This window comes from Adiantum capillus-veneris, chromosome 7, assembly GCF_014529385.1.
Source record: "Adiantum capillus-veneris isolate H3 chromosome 7, ASM1452938v2, whole genome shotgun sequence".
Lineage (NCBI taxonomy): Eukaryota > Viridiplantae > Streptophyta > Polypodiopsida > Polypodiales > Pteridaceae > Adiantum > Adiantum capillus-veneris.
The window spans coordinates 57,147,794-57,171,220 of record NC_140937.1 but is presented as its reverse complement, the minus strand read 5'-3'; the positions used below and the strand labels follow the sequence as shown (position 1 = coordinate 57,171,220).

Below are 23,427 nucleotides of genomic sequence, written 5' to 3'. Positions count from 1 at the left end.
GCATCATAATCTTGAAATCTTTGGGTTGGTTTGGCCCATATCCCGGGTATGGATAATAAGGGTATCCATATGGGCTCCAACCATTGTAGCCTGGTGGCGGTGGTGGTGGTGGGGGCAATGGCGGTGGCAAAGGCGGTTGCACTGGATCAGGGTCAGATGGCTACACCATATTCCTCAAGACTCCCCCGATTGGAACAGACGGCTGAGAAGGTTGCCGGTTGGAAGCTCTCATACTTTCTGGTGCCGGAGGAGGAGGTACCACCTGGGGCATCAAAGGGGGTAACATGCAGTTCAGAAATTGTTGAAAACTTTGCAGCATCAGAAGATTCTGTTGAGGATGCCGCGAAAGAATGTCGTGGAGTTCGTTGAGCAAGAACTGCAAATATTCTGTTGAATCCATGAATTCCAAGTATTGGGTTCTTAATTGGCTTATGCCCTATAAGACAGTGCGGTGAAGACGGGAGCGCGCCCGATGCGCGATGAAGTAAGGGTGGGAGTGACTAATAAGTCCGGGTTGGAGGACGAAGATACCTCAAGTAAAATTCCAATAGCTCTGTCTGCTCTTTTGTAGGACCGGTATGCTTTCAAAAAAGCACACGCCTGTTGCTCTGATACCACTGTCACAAGACGAGCACCACGTGCCAAGAGAAAAGAACAGACTCAACAGACTTTTAGCACTTCAATAAATACAAAACTGAGAGAGAGACGACACGCGACACAGAGTGGCGGAATTCCACCCCAAAGAGTATTGGCCCCAAACCTTGACGCCCCTTTCGGTATTTCTTATATTGCATCAACACAGTACAAGCCGGTACTCCAAACTTTGCACCTTCACCAGGAAGCATGCCAGAGAATCAGCCCTAGCCTCATATTTAAAGGCCCTTGGCCTAAAAAGCAGTTACAATGAAAAGCCTTCAAAACTCAAAAGCTTCTGGTCCAAAAAGCAATGCCAAAAGCTGCCAACGCAATTTACCGAAATCCGTACAACCTGCCACGTCATCAGCTAGCGCAAAACGCGGAAATCCGTACAGCTTGCCACGTCATCATGTCAGTGCAATTTTCGAAAATCTGCCACATCATCAGTTTTGGCGTATGTCCAGATCCTGCTTTATTTTAATCCTTTATGTCACTTGGGGCCCCATCAGACGGGGTCCCCATAAGTTGGGAGGACTTCTTCTGTTACTTGTTCTTCTTAGGGTTTAGGCCCCTCGGCCGGCATCTGTAAGTTGGCTCCATTCTTTAGGCTTTGACACGTCAACAGTTTGTTACAGATGCAATAGGCTGAAAATTTCAGCAAATAGGAGTAACCACAAGACTTTGCATACAAAAGACCACAGTTTCTTTACATGAAACAATCCAAATCTGAATTTTCAGCGGAATATGCAATTTAAATCACCTGTGCTCAGCTTTTCACTCAAATCCTCGCACAAAACATCAATACATGTAATCCCATAAATTTGGTACACCTACGTATTGCTGTTATAATCTGTAGTAACTTGTAAATCACTATTTTGACCTAAAAACAGTCTGTTTTGGGCTGTTTTGACAGTTTCGGTGACCTTCTTGACCCCAGAAGCAAGGAGCTTCACGATGGAAGTGAAAATCGTCGGGGGAAAGCAATATAGCTTGCTGTCCAGCAGTCTGTGCAAGTCCTGTTTCGGACCCTGGGGCTCTGATACCAATTGAAAGCACGAAGGAGAGACTACCGGGAGATGCGCGAGGTGGAAGAGTACAGGTCTTGGCCAGGTGGAGTCAGGCTTGAGTGCAAGAAGGAGATGGTGCTGCAGATCGAAAGCACAGAGAGAGAGAGAGAGAGAGAGAGAGAGAGAGAGAGAGAGAGAGAGAGTACGATTTGGAAAACCCCACTTATTGGGTTTTGTGGCTTTTCCACTTTTTTATAAGTGACTCTAGAAATGTGTCCAAGTTCAATGTGAGCCTGGACAAAGTATAAAAATGTATATAAAGAGGGTTATTTAGGCCTTTAACCCAACAGCGTCGACCCTGAAAAGTTGGATAAAGTGCGAAATTGGCCCATTCTGAAGAATGTGCACCAAGTAAAGTCTTTTTTAGGCTTTACATGATTCTTACGCAAATTTATCAAGGACTACTCCAAAGTTGCTGCTCCGCTCACGCAACTGAGGGGTGAAAGGACCAAAGACTCCGGGTCCTCACCGTAAAGGTAATCCTCTTGTTATCTCGAATGAGCGTCTCGACAAGAGCTTTCGGACACTAAAGCACTTGGTGACTACTGCACCAATATTGCCCATTGTGGATCCTAGCAAACCGTTTGTGGTTCAAACGGATGCTAGTGATTACGCCATTGGTGCGGCGTTATACCAAGATGGACGTCCTGTTGCGTTTGAAAGTAAGAAACTTTCTGACGCTGAGATGCGTTATCCAACATCAGAAGGAGGTTTATGCCGTAGTCCACGCCTTGACGAAATGGCGGCACTACTTGTATGGCTCTACGTTTGTTGCATGGACAGACCATTACTCTTTGCGCTATGTCTGTGATCAAGGTGGTCTCAGAGGCCGGAAGCCTAGATGGGTTGAACTTATGCAAGAGTTTGACTTTGAGATCCGTTATAGAAAAGGATCCAGCAATCGAGTTGCCAATGCACTCAGCAGGATTCTCGAGGTTAATGCCTTGTCTATGGCTGAAATCTCGACGGATTTCTATCTCTCTCTCCGAGGGCTATGTCGTTTCGATAGCTATTTTGGCAAGATATGGAACAAGGTCGAAGCGGGGCATGACTCATGTACAAGCTTGGGTGGTCCGGAGACCCAAGTGAGTCGTGTCAGAGAGACGAGACAGCGACAATATTCCATTAGAAGTCGACTACTGTTCAGAAATGGAAAGGTCTGCGGGTCGGAAATCGATGAGGTTCGACAAAGGATTTTGTTAGAATGCCACGATGTTCCTAGCGCTGGGCACCCAGGCATCTAGAGAACTTTGGCTTTGGTCAAGCGATATTTCTATTGGCCAAGGATGCGCTCTTACATAGAGAGCTATGTGAAGAGATGCGCTCAGTGTCAGGTCAATAAGGCTGAGCGCTTTAGGAAATCTGGCGTCCTACATCCATTGGAAATCCCACATGCCAAGTAGCATAGTGTTTCCATGGACTTCATCGTTGGTTTGCCAAATACTAGTCAAGGCAATGACGCCATTTGGGTTCTGGTCGATAGATTTAAAAAATGGAGAAATTTATACCAACAAAGTTGACAGTAAAAAGCCATGAGTTGGTGGTTTTATTTGTCCATCAGCTTTACAAGATGTATGGTCTGCCAGAGGATATTGTCAGTGATCGGGATACTAAGTTCACTAGCCGATTTTGGCAAGATGTGTTTGCTCATCTTTAGACGAAGTTGAGTATGTCATCTTCTGACCATCCTGAGTCCGACGGACTCAGTGAGTCCGACGGACTCAGGATAAACTGAGAGGATGAATCAGTGTTAGAGGACATGTTGAGGGCTTATGTCTCTCACAGGCAATCTGATTGGGAAAGGTATCTTCCACAATTAGAGTTCGCCAACAATAGTAGCAAGCATTCTACTACTAGATTTAGCCCATTCATGCTAATATATGGATTTGAGCCTAAATCCCCGATTGCTATTGGCTTAGAGAAAGTTAAGGAACGCCAAGCTCGTGATTTCTTGTATGACATACAAGAAATGCTCGAACTGGCTAATGATAGTATAAGAACGGCTCGTGATCGAGTCACCACTTATGCTAATCAAAGAGATCTCCAAGGACTTTAGATGTGGGACAATGGGTCTATCTGAGGATACCCAAGGATTCCAAGATTATTCAAACAGGAAAGCATTATAAGCTTTCGGCTAGATATTATGGTCCGTTCTTGATCACAAAGAAAATTGGCTAAGTTGCCTATAAACTGGCTCTTCCTTCGGATGTTAGTGTACATCCAGTATTTCATGTCAGCCGCTTTAAAGAAAGATCAGGCGAAGCCGACGTTGTTGTGCCTATCAAGGAAAATGTATGGCAAGATATGCAAACTCAGTATATTCCTCGAGAACCAGAGACAATTTTAGATCATAGTACCCGTCATTCGCACCAAAAGGCTTATGACGAGTACTTAATTAAATGGAAGGGTCAATCTGAAAGGTTTGCTACTTGGGAATCGGTTAGAGCTTTGAAAGCTCAGTATCCCCACTTCATTGATGAGGACATCAATGGTTCTTAAGGGGGTACATAGAAAGGGTTGATGCCTTGGAGTGTGGGCTAGATCCGCCTGAAAAGACAGTTACAATCAACAAGATTGCATGATCATGAAGATTGCTCATTATGCATATGTAGGCTAAATGCATTGAATGCTTTTATCTCCTCATAGAGATGTTAAATCCATGTTTTGAAGCAAAAACCGTATTGTACTCAGAAAGAGCTTTCAATTGATACCCATATTAATGTGTGTTTTTAGCAGTTCCAAGATGGAAGCTTCTAGAAGATTCTAGAAGGGAGATTCTAGAAGGAAGGTTCTAAAAGGAGGACATGTGGCGGGACACTTGTCACAAACTTTCCAAAAGATGAGACACTTGTCAAAAAGCTTTCAAAAGAAGAGACAAGTGTGTGGATACTTGTCAAAAATCTTTTAAGGGAAGAGACAAGTATGTGGACACTTGTCATGCCAACTTTATCTTTTATTAAACACTTGTCACAATCCTCCTCTACTTTTTCCTTTTTCTCTTCAAGCAACTTCTCTATAAATAAAGCCTCTCTCTCTCTCTCTCTCTCTCTCTCTCTCTCTCTCTCTCTCATTTCCCCATCTCCTAGTTGTTGAATTTTCCTGTACCATCAACCCAAGAAACCCCCTTCATTACCATCACCATCTCTCTCTACGCTTACTATTCCTTCATCCTCAAGAAGCCATATCTCTCTCTCTAGCTTGCTGTTTTTCAAGGCAGCACACCTATAAATCTGAAAGTTCTGTTGTTTCCCTTCAGTTTTGCGCTCTTCTATTCATCCTTACAAGCAACCAAGACACTAGATCTCTTCTCTAGCATATGCAGCAGCTAAATTTTATCTTTGTACATATGTTTGAGAAGTCTACTTATGTTTACTTTTTTGTATGTGCACATGGCATCTTGCATGATCTACGAGTGTGAGTCTACTTAAACTCACTCTCAGGTTGATTGTAACTGAGCTCAATCCTAAGGTACTTGGGTTGAGTAGAAATCTATTTCCTTCAGGGGGGATTGCCCATCTTCAACCCTCATTCTGCCTCTTGTCTTTTTGAAGTGTTGTGATTAATATTTTGTCAGGTTCTTTAAGCATGAAGCACTCTTAGTTGTACGAGGCTCTTACATCTGCCACGTCATCAATTTGTGACGGAAGCGGTCAAAGTCGTAGGGCATATGGCCCATCAGAAGTTGTCCCTGTCTCACAAGGAGGTGTATTTTTCATGTTGCCTTCTTTAAATATGTACTACATATTCTTATTTATTTTATTTTTACTTGTTTCCCCCAGAACCCTTAAAAAGGTGCAAGTGGACATTGATGGCTAGTGTGAAACCGCTGTGGCCGAACGGGTTTCTCACATCGGGAATCTAGGTCGGTCATTTTGGGACTGGTCGGGCCAGTTAGCAGTGAGCTCTGATGAGCATCCATCCCAATTTTACTCCATTCTCCAAGAGTAATCCTGTGGTATGTACCTACACCGGCATACCATGTGCCCAACGGTTTTGACTGCTTCAATAACCGCAAAAATCTGAAGAGCTTGCTGAAGATGAGACTTGGTAGGCTTCTCCATGAATTATCTGAGAAGTCCCACTAGCAAACTGATGTCAAAATAGGTGCTCAACAACCAAATAAGAGAGCTAACTAATTTTCAACATGTTGTAGCATCCAAATACAGGTGAGGGGTCATACAGGGTATAACCGGCATGTACACCGTAGAGGGTGATACTAATTCAATTACATGTTAACTTTACACAGAGCACTGAGAAGAAAAGAGAGCACAGATGCGTCCAGCAACTAGAGTGTTACTGCACACACGAAGACCGAAACCCTGTAGGCCCCAAAGACTAGCGCCCGTTTCAGTATTTCTTCATTCAATTGAAAATAGACGATCCGGACACGTGGATCAAAGTCTCACAAAGCTGTCCAAACCTGGCGAGGGCTGAAATTGCAGGGTTTTGACCCAATGTCGGTAGCATAACGACGTCAAAACCCTTGTAGGTCAAAAGCACATGTCTAGGATGGATTCCCTTGCAATTTAGAGTCTTTCTGGTGAGCTGTAACAGAATTTCAGCATGCTGTATTTCTCTGTTTTTCCACTGTCAGGTGCCCAAAGCCCTGTCTAAGCATCCCAAGGCCTTCCCGAGGCTCCCCTAGCATTCTCTTGCAGAGTAGTTGTGAAACCCTAAACCTGCAGAAAAACACAGTAGGCTGTAATTCTCTGTTTTGGATCGTTTTTAGCAGAGTGAACACGGCTACACATGTCTCAAGGGCTCCCGCACGCAATGGGACAGTCCCCCTGTGATTTGGACGAGTTTTCATGCAAGGAAACCCTCCAAATTCGCAATCTTTCAAGATGGAACTGTGCATACCTGTGGGGGATTAGCAATTAGCTAATCCGGTTCCTGTTCAAAAGGCTCTTGCCTTGGTAAACACTCATAAACCCCTAGAACTGTACATAGTCAACTGAGAAGCCCAACTAGTGGGGCATTACCATATGTGCAAAGGGGAGAGAGAGATGCGCGAGAGCAAATCATCGGGCTACATGAGACAAAGGAGAAGGCAAGCTTCTATTAAAGCCGTGAACCTGCACCCACTACTCACACACACTTTGTGGGTCTCACTTATGATCAAAAATCAGCCTCCACCCTCATTTGGGCGCCCCCTCTTGCTAAAGGTGTCCTGTAGATTTCTCTCCAACTGCCAAGTGTCTAGTTTACCCCTTTGGTTTAATTCCATGGGTCAGACTCACGATGATCGATTATTGACTACACCTAGACATTTGCATCAGAAGTAAATTCATTAAGCAGTAATAGGCACACACCGTTTCCTTGTCTTACATAGATGCCGAGTATTGAGTTGCTTGCAGTGCTACATGTGAGTCTGTTTGGTTACAGAGATTGGTTTTATGCAGCGGACAACCACAATTTATTTTTTAAGGCTGTATAGCTATTGGACAGAAACCAATGTTTCAAGCTCGGACCAAGCATTAAGTTGAAAAGTCTGACCAAACAAAAACTATAACAGGGGCTACAACACTTGCAGCAGACACACAATCAATCCAAGCAAGACAAATTGTGTAAACCATAAAAATTATGTTACTCAACATGACACCTTGATGAATCACAAAGCCCAAAATTTGAACTTGTTTGTCTTGTAAAAATTATCTTTTGACTGCACAAAGGTACATTGACCAAACATAATAATACCATCCTATTATTGTTTAGGTCCAGAAAATCTTCACTTTTTCTTCAACATTGAACAATATTGTGAAACATTGATAACCCTATAGTACAGTCATCCCATTTACATTATTAGCGAAGGTGCAGTAACATTCTCAGCACAAGGAGAATTAAAAGTATAGGGAGTTTTTACACCTTCTACATGCACACATCTAATTCCACCCCGAAAACGATTCCAGGAGAGGCGAGTTGGCCATCCCGCGTGCTGCTCGATACTGCTAACCCCCCCCCCCCCCCCCCCCCTCTCTCGCTGCCCTCGCACTGCCGCCCCCCCCTCTCGCTGCCGCCTCCTCTCGCTTGTCCTCACGCGCGGCAGCCCAGCCCGCACGCTGCCCTCTAGCGCCGCCAGCCCCCCCCTTCCCCCCGCCCGCTGTCCTCTCGCGCCGCTGCCCGCTGCCTATTGAATTGCCACCCCCCAGCCCGCCTTATCCCCCCCCCCCGCGGGCTTCCTATTTCCCGAAATCTCCCTGCACTTGACTCTGGCGCCATTATTTCTTTGGACAGTGCTCGGCGCACTCGGTTGCAGAGGTTTTTTCTCCGTTTGCTTCTTCGCCACAGCAATAGACACAGATGGAGGCTCCAGCTTCACCACAGAGGGACTCATCCGAAGCCCCCTCGCCCGACCCCGCTGAGCCCACCATTCGACTTGCTCTTTCACCGACAGAGCAAGCGAGCCTTGCCGCAAAGGTAGAGCGCTTGCAAGCGACGTCTGTCATCTGCAAGATTCTCGACACCCGACCTAGCAGAGGAGAGCTGCGTGACCTCTCCGGCCCGCCTTCTCGCTGAGGTGGGCAAGATCTTCGACGTACACATACTCGATTGAGGTTACTATCAGATCGAGTTTGAGACCTCCGAGATGGCGTCCAAGGTCATCGCCATGAGTCCACTGACCATCTGAGCAGCACGAGCCCACTTTCGACAGTGGAGACATGATTTCGACCCTACCTCAGATGTTCTAGTAGAGGAGGCAAACATCCCCATCCCCGTCTGCTTTCTACGTTTGTGGAGGGAGTACTTACCACTTTTGTCCAGGATAGGCTCAACCATTGGAATTGTCCTGGAGACACCTCGCACGGCAGCCTCAGTAGCTGCCAAGGCGGCTGACATTCCCTCAGTTCGCGTTTTGGTTAGAGACACTCACACGCTCCCGAAGGTCATTCTTCTGCCTCGGGTGAGTGGGGGTTGGTTTAGACAGTGTGGAGTATTCGGGCCTCCCGAACCAGTGCTTCATTTGTCGACAGATGGACCATCTTGCAGAGGCCTGTCCACGGAGGAGACCTCGACCTACACCACAGACTCAGCCCCAACCTGCAAGGACTGGCCAGCAGCCACAGACAGAGACACAGCACACACACCAGAGCCACCCTCTGAGCCTGGGGCTCCAACGGAGGAGGGATGGCAGCAGGCCTGTGGTCGACGACGGCACCCTCGACAGCCCCTCCACCCCCAGAGTTCCCCCCCTCCTCATCACACACCCCCCCCCCCCGGCCTCCTGCTCCCGCCCCTCTTCTCCACAGCTCCCCCCTGCTCCTTCTCCCCCCCCTCCCCCTCCAGTTTCACAGTCAACCCAGGGGGCAGGGCCCTCTCCGGCTGCTAGGAGATCTCTTGGCAGCGCCTTTGCCACGAGTTGCCAAGCCAGAGAGTGACAGCCTTTCTTGCGACTCCCTACAGGTACAGATGTCTCCCCTTGCAGCTATCCCTCGTGGTCTGACGACCATCGACATCCGACGCCGATGGGACTTCTACGACTTTACTTGTTTTCTCGACGACCCCTCAGCATACCATGAGGCAGCCTGCTTCAGGGTCCATGTTATGTTCCTTGCAGCTAGGGGGACAGAGGCCTTGGACTCAGCAACTGGCTTCTCCTTCCCCTTTGCGGCAGGGACCAGACTGAGTGGACTCTCGACTCAGTGTTGGGATGGTTGCACACAGGTTCTAGAGTTCTCTCACCACATGGGAGAACTAGCAATCACAGACATGCTTCAGACTTTGTGGCCATTGGCCAAGTTTGCCGTGACACCTCTAAATATAGCAGGATGTAGACACATTGTGGTTTACTTCATTGCCAATACACAGTACTTGCCATGCTATGTACACATTCATGAGGACTCCTGGACAGAGAACGTTGCTTTGCGTACGGCTCGCTCTGCTTGGGCTTGGGTCAGGCACTCGTTGCAGTCACATCTATCTAGAGGACGCTCTGATGCGAATTACTCCCCATCCAAGCCAGCCACGAAGATAGCCCGTTTAGCTGCTGCGGCAGCATCTGTTCTCTCTCGCTCCCCATGAGAATCGTCTCATGGAACATGCAGGGATTTGGTGGGCCCCAGTTTCAGCGACAGCGGGGCCGACTGCGTCAGGAGCTTCAGCGTTGCCTTGTGGGAGGAGAGATTGATCTCCTTATGCTTCAGGAGCACCATCTGTGTGAGAGCCGCATTAGACGTTGTGGTCAGCTCTTGCGTGGACGATATGATACTTTTTGGTCAGCTGCTTTTGGACCTGGAGGCATCCAAGGTGGGGTATGTATGACTATTGCGGACTCTTTGCAGCAGGCCATTGTGGGCAGAGGGATTATTGTGCGAGGCAAGGCTCAATGGATTACTATGCAGGTTCGGGGTTGCCTTGTGGGCTTCCTGAACATCTATGCGCCCAATGTGGCGAGTGCTCGAGCAGAGTTTTGGTCACAGATAGTTGAGTCTCTGCCGTAAGCAGAACACTGGTGCATAGGGAGGGACTTCAACATGTTGGAGGACCCTTCTGACAGGATTGGTGGTAGCCATGCTACTGTGCATGGGGTTGAGCTAGCAGCTTGGGAGAGGTTTTGTACGACTCTGAGGGTCTCGGATGTTTGGCAGCACTCTAGTTTTTTGAGGCCCCCAGACAGCCTTGCTTTCTCTCGTTCGGACCGCAGAGTGGGAGGAGTGAATCTATCGCGGATAGATCGCTTCTACACTAGTGACCACTTCAGTGACTTGGGAGGGACAGTTGGCATTCTAGCAGGGACTTCCTTCTCGGACCATGCACCAGTGATCCTCGCAGTGGCAGACAGGCAGAGTAGAGGGAGCACAATGCTTCGCATCCCAGAGAGTGTCTTGTTGGACTCTGCACTCAGAGAGCGAGTAGAGGCTTTCTGGACAGAGAGCTTGGACAGGCAGGATTCTCCTGCTGACAGAGTGGCCTTAGGACTAGCTCGGATTAGCCTTTTCTTTCTCCAGGAGTCTTTGGCTCGTCGGGCTGCAGGGAAAGAGGAGTAGCACCTCAGACGAGGCATTGCTTCGTTACAGAGGATGCAGGAGCAGCATCCAGACAGTCCTTGGTTGGAGGAGCAGCTACAGCAGGCTCGATAGGAGCTTGTTAGCACAGAGGAGAGGCGACACGAATTTGCTTTTCACCGACAAGCATCTCAGTGGACACAGGTGGGCAACAGAGTGACTGGTGCTTTCTTTGAGGCAGTGGGACCTCGGCATTCGCATGCCAAGGTCAGTTAGTTGCGTAGGCCCGACGGTTCAGTTGCTTCTGAGCCCGAGGATATGCGTGCAGTTGCTACTGACTTTTACCGTGAGTTACTGTCTGCAGAGCCTCAGTCAGAGCGTCAGGATGCATGCAGGGAGCAGGTTTGGGCACAGATGCCTTGTCTTGTGACTGAGGAGATGCGTCAAAGGCTTGAGCTGCCACTTCACCTTGAGGAGCTGCACACGGCTCTTAGGGCCCTCCCCCGTGGTAGCTGTCCCGGTGCGAATGGGCTGACTCCCAGTTTTTTCTTGGAGTACTGGGACTTGCTTGGCCCAGATCTCTGTAGTGCTTTTCAGTACATTTTGCACACAGGAGTGATGCCTGACAGCATGAGTGAGGGCTTGATCTACCTCGTTCCCAAGGAGGGCGGCTCCTTGGATGAGATTCGACAGTGGCGCCCCATCACCATCCTCAACTCAGCCTACAAAATTCTTGCCAAGGCTCTGAGTTTGAGGATTCAGCCACTTCTAGAGAGCCTTATACATGGGACTCAGACAGGTTTTGTCAAGGAACGCCAGTATCCTCGACAACATCTTTACTTTTTGGGAGGCTTCTGCTCTAGCACGGCTCCGTGGTGAGGACCTAGTGATTCTTCTTCTCGATTTTGAGAAGGCATACAACAGAGTTGACTGGGACTTTCTAGAGGGCACTCTACGCAGGATGGGCTTCTCAGATGCTTGGATCAGAGGGGTGTTAGCTTTGTACAGACAAGCTCACAGTCAGGTACTTTTGGCAGGAGGTAAAGGTGATCGCTTCATGCTCACACGTTCGGTCAGACAGGGCTGTCCTCTTGCCCCCTTCCTCTTTCTGTTCTATGCGGAGGCGATGAGCAGGTTTTTGGTATCACAGCAAGTTGGTCTACGGGGCTTAGGGGAGATGAGCTACTGGACGCTGAGTTTGCCGACGACTCAGCCTTGTACTTAGATGGCCAGGAGGCCAACCTTCACAGGTGTGAGCAGGCTCTGGAGACCTTCTGTTGTGCATCGGGCACACTGATCAACTGGAGAAAGACAGTGGCTTTCTCGGTTGATTAGCACTCCCTATTAGGGGAGATGAGCTACTGGACGCTGAGTTTGCCGACGACTCAGCCTTGTACTTAGATGGCCAGGAGGCCAACCTTCACAGGTGTGAGCAGGCTCTAGAGACCTTCTGTTGTGCATCGGGCACACTGATCAACTGGAGAAAGACAATGGCTTTCTCGGTTGGTAGTGCTCCTGTGCCCGATTGGATGCAAGGAGAGGGTTTTAGGTGGATTCCCCCAGGGACTGCAGTTCGGTACTTGGGCTGTCAGGTTGGTTTGGACTTGTCTCCCGAGCAATAGATTGCTCCTCTCCTCCTATCTATCAGGAGGAAGTTGTTACACTGGAGCTCAGCACGACTTTCTTTGGCTGGCAGAGTAGTAGTGGCCAACTAGGTGTTGTTGGCGACTATGTGGCACATCACTTCTTGCTAGATCTTCTCGAGTTCTTGTATCAGCCAGGTAGAGAGGCTGATCAAGAACTTCCTTTGGTCAGGACGTGGCACTCAGATAGCCTGAGCCAAAGTGGCTTGGCAGGTCATCACTCTTCCTTGTTCACAGGGAGGGCTAGGGATCATTGACCCAGCACAGCAGAGTTGAGCCCTTCTTGGGAAGTTCATAGTCAGAGGACTTCTTCCAGGTGAGGAGCCCTGGAAGGAGTTGTTGCTACAGCGGCTTCATGCTAGGGTGCCTCAGGCTGGAGGCCCCTGGCAACCTTCGACCAGATGGATCTTCACAGAGATGCGCAGAGTTGGTTTGAGCAGGAGACTAGAGGATCGCTTCGCTGTGAGTTTGCTTCGATCTTGGGAGCTCTTGCGGCGAGGCCTCGAGCAGAGACAGCCTACTTGCACGGAGGAGCGCCTACGGCAGCCCCTTGTCTGGAACCCCATGGTTAGTACTCAGAGGGGCCACTTGGTTGGTAGTCGGCCTCATGTTTCCTGGGGTCCCATGGCAACGGGTCCAGCGCGCTCTTTAGGTGACTGGTTAGAGTTCACAGGCTTGTCAGAGGAGATGCAGGGTCTCTAGCTAAAGGGCATGAGAGGGGTGCAAAGCATGTGCCAGGACATCTCAGAGGCAGTTCCAACTGAGTGGCTCACGCCTCTGGAGCCAGTAGCACCCAAGTGGATGGGAGCCTTCACACGACTGGAGGTTCTCATCTCAGTCAGGGCCTACTCAGAGACTGTTCCATCCCTTTTCTTCGAGCTTCAGGGTGGGGGACGCTTACAGCGAGCTGCAGTAGATGCCCCGCAGGTGGTAGAGTGCTGTTTTTTGAGGATCCCAGTAGTGGGCATCTGTGGGAGGACTTGTGTCATCGATCCCGACCCAGCAACTCTTGAGACTGGACACTGGAGGTTGTGGGCTTGGGAGTGCTGTCCACTGGCACGAGTACAGTGGGATCCTAGTGAGTGGCTTTGGAGGGACCCCTTCTCTTCTGGAGATCACCCAGGTGTCCCGTTCTTTCAGTACACTGTTCGACTAGGACGTCATATACTAGCAGCATAGAGAGAGGCCCGCCCCATTGCAGCACCTCATTGGCAGGAGGAGGGTCTCACAGCTGAGTTCTTGGCAGCCTTCTGGGAGAGGTTATGGGACTCCAGACAGCCGAGACGAGTCACCTTGTTTCAGTGGCTGGTCGCACACAGAGCCACAGCAGTTGGGAGCTGGCTAGTGCATAGTAGTCTCTCGGCCGCATGTGCAGCTTGTGACCATCTTGTGGAGAGTCAACGTCACTGTCTTTGGGACTGTCCTTCGGCACAGCAGGTATAGCTTCGAGTTCTTCGGCTGATGCCTGCTCTTTCCACGGCTCGACGGTACACTTGGGGAGCAGCGGCTTGGTCCACCCTCACGGGCCCGGCACTTCAGTTTGAGCTATCTTCCACCAGCAGGATGATAGTGATGCAGGAGGGGCGACCTACACTCCAGCCTGCCACAAAGCTTACTCCACAGGAGTGGTGCAGTGAGAGAGAGGAGTGTTGGGAGCTCATCAGTGGCCTGACCCTCTGGTTCATCTGGCGGGCCCGTTGCTTCTGCATCTTTGAGACTCGCCCTGTGCCACCAGCAGAGACTGTTCGCGATTTTTGGCTAGAGCTGATCCACACTCTCAGAGGAGAGCTCGAGGGACTACAGGGCAGCTCCGACCGCATGCGGGAGCGCAGAGAGGCTTTCCTTCAACTCTGGCGTCCTGGGCCTTTCTACACCATGGTCCAGGGTGTACTCCGATGGCACTACCGACCACCTGTTTGCCTTTCCCTCCCCCCATCTCTTGATTTAGCCCCACTGTACATATGCTGGTTTTTTCATTGGGAGAGTCTCCCGCCATGGTTGTTGTAGCCCTCTCTTAAAGAGGTGGTTGTAGCCCTATGGGCAGTTTCAGTAACTAATAGAAAGATCTTTTTCTCGGAAAAAAAAAAATTTCCACCCAGAAAACCCTTTCTCTATAGCACTTAACACTTGATAATATCTAAAGACAGGAGCCGTATAGAATTCAACATGAACATCAGACACTACCAACACCCTAAACACAAAAAGAACCACTGAAACTTTAAAACTCTGAGCTTGGAAATTCCAAGCAGGTCAACCAGCTGCCTGCAAGGCTTCTTTCATAAATAAATAGCTGACCTGTTGACGGAGTAAAAACTCTTTTTGTGACTTAGAAAGCTGCCCTTCAACTTTTTGTGAAATCTTCTCAGCAACTCGTATTGTCTGAAAAAATTGAAGGCTGTTTTCAGCACATTTAAAAACAGTTTAAAACTACCTTTACAGACTTTATTCTACAATGGCAATAAGTTGACCTGTAGATGACGAGTCACAAGTTCAATTGCCTTAGTGAGGCGTTTCTTCAGATCCACAGCATCAAGCATGGCTAAACGTTCATCAAAACTTCCTTCAAAGCTTGCCACAAATATATCTGCAAGCCTGTGTGCAGGTGCTGTCTCCAGTAGCACTTTTGTTCGCCCTACTTTTCTATGCTTCTGCATAAAGACAGCACATGTCTTAAAATTAAAAAAACCCTTTTCATTGTTAGCTATAACAAATAACAATGCTGCAGGCCATCATATCCTAAGGCTTCACATGACGGAAAAAAAAGAGATCAAAAGAGTATTGTGCGAGTCCACTAGCATAGATTTCAATTCACGCAATGACTCTTCCATCAATTGCACAAAAAGGTTTCCTGTGCTAGACTAGGGTAGACTAAGTAAAACCAGCCCTGCAAGACAAAGAAATCAAAATTGTCAACAAGTCCTTACTTAGACTAGGCAACAGCTGTTCTTTGTGCCTAAAACCTAAAGGCACACATGGATGATTGCATAAAGGACTTTGTGGTTTACAAAGCAACACCAGGAATTCTTGGGAACTGCTTAGATTGTTCATTCTCGTCTTTCAAGATAAACTGAACTCCAAATCGCTTTCTGTGAGGATGAAATACAAGGCATGGTTCATCTTGAGACAAGCACAAAAACTCTCATTAGAGAGACAATTACTTGCCTGTTCAAGTACAGATATAAGTTCTCCAGCAATCATTTTAAATTGTCGTGCAATTGACTGCACCTCAGGATCCCTTTCCGCTTGATCCATCTCTGAACAATACTAACGATCAGAAAAAATCCAATAACTCTCACTATCCTTTTCCACAGGAACAGCTCAAACATGCAACGTGCATTGGCTTCAACAAAACATCCTTATTGATTTTCTGATGTCAAACAAACAGACTTATCTTCACTGCTTCTCAATGGCATTAAAACGACAAAACACATTGAAAAATCAACAGAAAAATTTCTGTAATGTGCATTCAATGATCTATCTCTACCACATCACCTCAAAAATACTCTAAAGAGAAGAAGTCTCAATATAAAAGATTCATGAATAAAATCAGATGAGTTGTTTTTGAGAGACCTGAAATCGACTTTCTCCGAATGTTTTTCTCTCTATGCACCATGTGTGATCATCCAGCTCCAAGCGAGTTTGTGGTTATCCTTCTAGGGGTTTGTAATTATCTTTCTAGGGGATGAAGAGTTTAAGTATACGTCCTTGAAATTACTTTGCAAGTGATTTTCTACTGTGAGAAGCATAACTATTAAGGAATTAGGTGTAATCTTGGAGGTATGGACCACCAAGGCTTGTACACAAACATTGACACTTTGGCAGCTGATAGCCTTCAATTAGGGTACAAGCCCGAACACAAAGTGAGGAACTTTGTACATTTTAGAGAAGAAAGATAATCTAAGCATAATCATCTAGGGATTAGAGCTAACGGAATCAAACTCCGAAGCAAAATACGTTGAGGTTACCTTGGTTCTAACGCATCCAGGAAGCCCTATGGCATTTGAAGAGCAGACTCCGTCACAACTCAATGACGTGGTATGCCTTGGACCGGACCAAAAGAAAGGAGAGAAAGTCGACCCGATCTGGCACTAGACCAAAGGAGCAAAATCTGACATTTTCTACACATAAAATGCGGCAAGATTTGCAATGCCCGGCGGAAGGCGGAAAATGTGGGTGCTGATGTGGCAATTGTAAGGAAAACGACGTGGCAGCTTTTTGCATCAATTTTTGAAGCAGTGAACATTTGAGTTTTTTGGAGCACTAGCTTTTAAAAGCAGTTGACTTATAGGCTATTAAGCCTTCATCAAAGCAGGCCAAGGGCCTTTAAATATGAGGCTTGGGGGAGCCACTTGCACTCATGCAGTTGCAAAGTTTTGGCGACTCCTCCCACCGCCTCGTGTATCTGTGAAGAGCAATTAATGTAGCAACTGAACTCAAATTTTTGGGTTTTATAGTATCTGCAGAAGGCATTCAGATGAATCCAGCTAAGATGTAGCTATACAAAATTATCCTCCCCCAACCTTCAGTCAAAACCCTCCAGAGTTTTTTGGAAATGGAAAATCTCTCCTTGCTCTTTGTTCCTAATTTAGCAGCCATCACGCATCCTCTTTGCCAGTTGCTCAAGAAGGGTAATAGGGATATGTGGACCTCTACATGCAATCAAAGTTTCTTGAAGCTCAATAACGTCATCCAAGCCGTTGCCCTCCTTGCACATCCAGATTTCCATAAACCATTTAAGCTGTAGACTGATGCATCTAATCAGGGATTAGGGGCAGTGTTCGCAAGGAGGGGACAGACTGCAGTGCATCTAGGAGTGGAACACCGCCACTCCATGTCTCATCTGTGGAGTTCGAGGATTAAAAGAGTTGCACATTGTTACAATTGTTCTAGAGTCTGTTCCAATTGGTCTAAAAACTGTGGTGCTGGCAGCCTTCTCCCACCACTTTGCATACCAACAACCTGCCTCTAGTGTGGCCACTGATTGTGAATGGATCTGAGTGCATCTGCTAAATATCTGATCCCAATAGATAAACCATTGAAATCCATGATGAAGAGAAACCTCATCTTTCATGAGCAAACCGACGACAACATGAGAGCTTGAGATGGTGATCCATTGGGATGTCAAAGGTGGCAACGGAAGATGCAATGAAGACAAGAACTAGCTCCTGATCCGATGGACACCTCGACTCCGATCTAGAACACCTGTGTAATTTGCAGCGGAAGTGAATATGGTGTAAGCTCAGGATGAGTGCGCAATGAATGCTCGAGGTTCCTTTTTCATAGAGGAAGGGAGAGCCTTCCTTGCTTAGAGAGAGAATGTGCAATGACCAAAACAAAGAATGGAAAACTCTAAGTGCATAGTGCAGGAGAGTGTTAAGACACAGACACAGAGAGAGAGAGAGAGAGAGAGAGAGAGAGAGAGAGAGAGAGAGAGAGAAGAGACTACACCAGATGGGGTCCCAAACCCCCTCCAAGGGCCCCCTCTCTATTGCTAGGGAGGTATTTCCTTTCGATTGCACAAAGTCTGGTACAATGCTTCTAAATGTTGTGGTCCTTGACAAGGACGATGTCGATGTCAGTGACGATGACGATGACAATGATGTCGACAGTGGCTAAGGGCTGAAAATGAAAAACGCTAGGGCTGATGCTGGCTGAAAACTGATCGCTGATCTAGGGCTGAATCTGCAGCTGTGTCGGTGGCGGCGACAGCAACGATGACGAGGCTATGCAAAAACACTAGTGGCTGAAATCTGAAAATGCCAGCTGGTTTGATGGCGATGGGCTGATTTCCGGTGAGGAATTGGGGCAGAAAATGGGTGGATATGCAAGGCTAAAGGCTGAAAATTGTTGGGGATCTGGTGTTTTGCACAAGGCTGAAAACGTTGGGCTGATCCTTGCAAAAACGCTAAGCCTGCTGAGAAAACGCGAGAGGTGCTGGGTCCTGCAATGCACTGCTTATCTGTGCTCCTTGGTCTTTTGACCCTGTGTCTTCTGCCTCTAAATGGCGCCCCATGGGTGCATGCAGGTGGGTCAAGCAGTGCTCCCTACAGCCCCCACCGGTTTCATGACTTTTGCTTCATCAATCATCTCGGGTTCATCTTCAGAAATGTCCTTTGGTGGGTCTCCCTTAAACAACTTCAACCAAGAAACATGGAAAACGTTGTGCATTGACCATGAGTTAGGCAACTACAATTTCATAGAAACCTCATTTATCTTTTAAAGTACTAGAAATGGACCATACATGCAAAAGGACAACTTTGGACACTTCTTTCCTACTTGCTTAAGACGTTGCTTCATGATCCTAAGATAGACCCAATCCCCTTGATAGTAACATCATGACGATGCCTATTAGTGTGACGTGAATAAGACTCCTAAGCCTTGCTTAGCCGAAGCTTCACACTCTGAGTAATCTCATCCAAAGACTCGCTTTCAGCATTGGCATCAGGCAACTGACCGACCGATCGAGTCAACAAAGACTGAAACGAACGGCCAAATGCTACCTCATACGGAGATCTACCAATGGCACTAGAATATGAGTCATTCAAAAATCACATGAACTAAAGAGAGATATTGTGTAATTGGCTTGGACACTCCAAGCGAGAAATCAATAGCAACACACGAACAGAAACTTCATAATCACTGAACTTTAATGGGGAGAGAGAGAGAGAGAGTCGACACGGCCCGGTAGAGTTCCGTGCCCAGAGGTATTGACCCCAAAGACTGGCGCCCCTTTTGGTATTTCTTTTAATATTAATTTTTGAGCAAAGTACAACTCCCGCGGGTGCTCGCTCTCAGACTCTGCATCCATATACTCTGAGAAGTGAGCCCCCTTGGGTCACTTATAAAGATTACAAGGGTTCCTAAAAGCAAAACCCCAAAGGCATTAAACTCAAAAGCAATGAGCTTCAGAAGCAACTTGCTAAATTCTACCAGCAAAAGCAGTCAACGCTCATTGCGGGAATCCGTGCAGCCAGGCCACGTCAGCCGCCAGCGTAAAACGCAAAAAATCCGTACGACTACCACGTCAGCTAGTCAGAGCGTTTTTCGGGTGTCCATGCAGTCTGTTATGTCAGCCAGTCAGCGTACTTTTCGGGTGTCTGTACAGTCAACCACGTCATCACTTTGTCAGTGTGTGTGTCCGGGTTGAACTACCACCTCATCAATTTGTGACATACCCCCATCTTGAAAGAATTGTAATCGCCCTCGATTACGCCTACAAAACAGACAAAGGCCATAAACTGTCTTAGTAGACACTGACTCTTAGTACCGACAAACCAGACACGACACATCTAGCACTTGTACAAAGACGACAGTCACATCATCTGACATCACAGGACATCACATGACAAATCACAGAAAAATTCATTCCAAATCTTAGACCATGACTGCCAGCAACGTATTTAGTAATTGCATCTAGATCCATTCCGGACCTCACTGAACTAATCCTTATTGCAATCATGTCTATAGAGATTTATGAGACCGAAATGCTACAGTCATTTCTTCTTTCAGTTCCTGCACTCAAACAAGTCAAATGAGAGAGTACAAATCAATCATATTTCGGGAATTCCGTTTCATAAAGTCATACAACAGAATACTATCAGCCCAATAGTATCCCTGAAACCCAAAGGGGACATCAGTGACCTTATTCAAATCGAGGTAACATGTTGACAAAGGAGCGGAGTGACTCCCCTCTTGTGCAAACCTGCTGCACCAGATTCACCCTAGCTGAGTTCGGGGTTGTATCGGAGTAGACTATGCTAAACCGAATGCTTCAAGGTAAAGTTATAAAATCAGAGAAGTATCTGCTAGGTCCTCCTCCTCCATCCACTTCGCATCTAATGCCGGATAGTTCTTGAATTTAACCAAGAACCGCCGAATCACTTTACCTTCATCTTTCTTTCCTTGTGTGCCAAAATCTGTTCAGGAACGAGTATCTCCTCGCTCTCTTCCAATTTGGGTTGCTCATTGGGCTCCCCATCAGCTGGCACATCCTTTAAAAGGTTTCAAGAGACTCACATGGAATGCATTGTGAATCTTCCAAGTATCGCGCAGCTTTAGTTGAAAGGAGACATCATTTATCTTTTCTTTAATCTGGAAAGGGCCATAATACCTCATGCTAACCTTTGGAAAAAGCCACTCCTTTCCCTTTCGTTTCCTTAGGCGTGCCTTCTCAAAACATAAGAGCACCCAATCGTCTTCCTTTAATTTTAAGTCTCGACGATGTCGATCTGCTGCCTTCTTATGTCGTTCTTGAGACTTCTCTAAAGCCTCACGGACCTTGGCAAAAGCACTGTCCAAGTCCCTCGTGTACTGGTCAGCTTCAAAATACTTATCCTAAGTCTTGAAAATGTTCTAATCTACCGGCTGATTCCCTTTTTCCTTTCTTTCCTTGTGCCCTAGGACCTGCAGGTAGCGTCTTTCGCTTCCCCTGTCCATTGGCACACCAGAGTCAATCATTGGAACCCTAAGACGCACTATCATCCGATTCCTCTTTCTCTCTAGTCCTTTGATGAACTTGCATATGGTTCCCTTAGTTCGTCAGAACCCTCTAATTCTCTAGAATCCAGTGATAAGCTGTCATCTGGTTCCCTTGATTCATTCTCTTCATTGACAGACTCTTGCCTTTTTGAGGTTGATACTATCCTGCCCGTCGCATAAGTCAATGAGCCGGAAAGCATTCCACATCGTTGCTTAGTCATGTTCCATAAGTCTCTAGATGGAGTCAGACTTCTGGTTTAAAACATAGTCTTGAATCTCTTTAGCAAATCATAGCAAAACCGCTCAATCTGGTCTTTCAAAAGAATCTTCCACAAGTATCCCAAAACCTATGGAAGTAGTCATCCTGTATCTTTCTCAATCGTTTTCAATTGATGCCAAGGCGTGATGACATCTCCTTGCATATTCATGTAATATCCAAGTTGACGTGAAAAAAAAGAATTTTAACCACGTCGCATTTGTTTCTTTGCGTAACAACAGAGTAAGATACGCTTTTCGCTTCTTGGAATGTTTTGAGAACCGCTCTCCATAGAAGGCGACGTCAAACTGTTGTACAAACTCAAGGGATCAATGGGTATCGTGGCCTGACTCCCTTCCTTGAACTCCTAGGTTTTCTTGTTGATCTAGTCTTTGTCAAAAGAGGACGAGCTCTCCTCCTTTGCACGGCTAGATCATAGATGGTCTTCCATGCCTTCTAGACTTTGTTTTAAAAATCTTCTTCAAAAGAATCTCGTCTTAGGTGCTTATAAATTGAAGAAGCTTCTTAGCACCCTCAAACCATAGAAACAGGGGATCCCAAGACGTGGCCCTTTTTTGTAGGGACAGAACGGGGGACGGAGGGACGCGACGCAAAGGGGTCCCTTACATGGGACGCAGAGGAAACGCATCTCGAGACGCCGGTCCCGGTGACACATGCAGGGGGGACGCGAACAGAGGAACCCACACCTTTTTCTAGGGCTTTCAGAGTCTTGATATATATGTCAATGTTGCCCACTAGACTCTACTAATCCACTCTTCACTTGTACATCATTAATTTTTTCCCTCTGAGTATGATGCGTCAACATGTGCGGTGTATGCTCACCGCATTCTTACCGCATGTCATATTTTGGTATTTATGAGTGCAAAACCCATTTTTTCTTTGTAATCTTGTGCTCTTAGTGTTGTCCAGTATAGAAAAAGTGTTTTTTAACATGCGTCCCCTAGCCCGTCCCCTGAAAGTTTGAAACGAACTAAAAGAGTGGATCTCCCGGCTACACAAACCTCCTACAGACGCGTCGGACGAACCACCTAACCATAGCCACCATCTGGTAGCTCCTCCGTGCTAGGGCCAGCGTCCGAGAACGTAGGCGTGCACATGTAGACCGAGCGTCCCATACCACCCGGCCTCACCTCCTCAAGGTGACCTCGCGCACTCCTAGCCTCGCGGGCTAACCACTGGCACTCTGCCAGTGGGGGTCGATAACTATAAATGAGGCCTTGGTCCCCCTTTTATAATAATGGCCGGCCACACTGGCCGTGTTCACACTACATCCGCTCGGACACTGGACGCCCATCCCGACGGCGTCTGGGCTAGATCCCCTCTCCTAAGAGCGGGACATAACATACTTCCCCCCTTACGAACCATTGATGTCCTCATCAATGAAGTGGGGATACTGAGCTTTCAGAGCTCTAACTGATTCCCAAGTAGCAAACCTTTCAGATTGACCCTTCCATTTAATTAAGTACTCGTCATAAGCCTTTTGGCGCGAATGACGGGTACGATGATCTAAAACTGCCTCTCGTTCTCGAGGAATATACTCAATTTGCATATCTTGCCATACATTTTCCTCGATGGACACAACAACGTCGGCTTCGCCCAATTTTACTTTAAGGCGGCTGACATGAAACACTGGATGTACACTAACATCCAAAGGAAGAGCCAGTTTATAGGCAACTTGGCCAATCTTCTTTGTGATCAAGAACGGACCACAATATCTAGCTAAAAGCTTATAATGCTTTCATGTTCGCATAGTCTTGGAATCCTTGGGTATCTTTAGATAGACCCATTGTCCACATCTAGAGTCCTTGGAGACCTCTTTTGATTTGCATAAGTAGTGACTCGATCACGAGCCGTTCTTATACTATCCTTAGCCAATAGAGCATTTCTTGCATGTCATACACGAAATCACGAGCCTGGCGTTCCTTGACTTTTTCTAAGCCAATAGCAATCTAGGATTTAGGCTCAAATCCATACATCAGCATGAACGGGCTAAATCCAGTAGCAGAATGCTTACTACTATTATAGTCAAACTCTAACTGTGGAAGATATCTTTCCCAATCAGACTGCCTGTGAGAGATATAGGCTCTCAACATGTCCTCTAACGTCTGATTCATCCTCTCAGTTTGTTCGTCGGACTCAGGATGGTCAGAAGATGACATACTCAACTTCGTCTAAAGATGAGCAAACACATCTCGCCAAAATCGGCCAGTGAACTTAGTATCTCGATCACTGACGATATCCTCTGGCAGACCATACAGCTTATAAAGCTAATCGACAAATAAAACCGCCTACTCATGGCTTTTTACCGTCGACTTTGTTGGTATAAACTTTGCCATTTTTTTGAGTCTATCGACTACAACCCAAATAGCATCATTGCCCCGACT

At 47.1% G+C, this 23,427-nt stretch overlaps 1 protein-coding gene across 2 annotated transcripts in view; it reads right to left on the bottom strand.

Moving 5' to 3' along the window:
- LON2 (lon protease 2) overlaps positions 1 to 23,427 on the bottom strand; it is a 95,123-nt gene that overhangs the window by 57,996 nt on the left and 13,700 nt on the right. For both annotated transcript variants that reach the window (XM_086515973.1, XM_086515972.1), the window contains exons 6-8: positions 15,451 to 15,542; positions 14,757 to 14,936; positions 14,584 to 14,667 (exon numbers count right to left, since the gene is read on the bottom strand). In XM_086515973.1, coding sequence (XP_086372099.1) covers positions 14,584 to 14,667; positions 14,757 to 14,936; positions 15,451 to 15,542 — 356 coding nt within the window. The remainder of the gene's footprint in view (positions 1 to 14,583; positions 14,668 to 14,756; positions 14,937 to 15,450; positions 15,543 to 23,427) is intronic.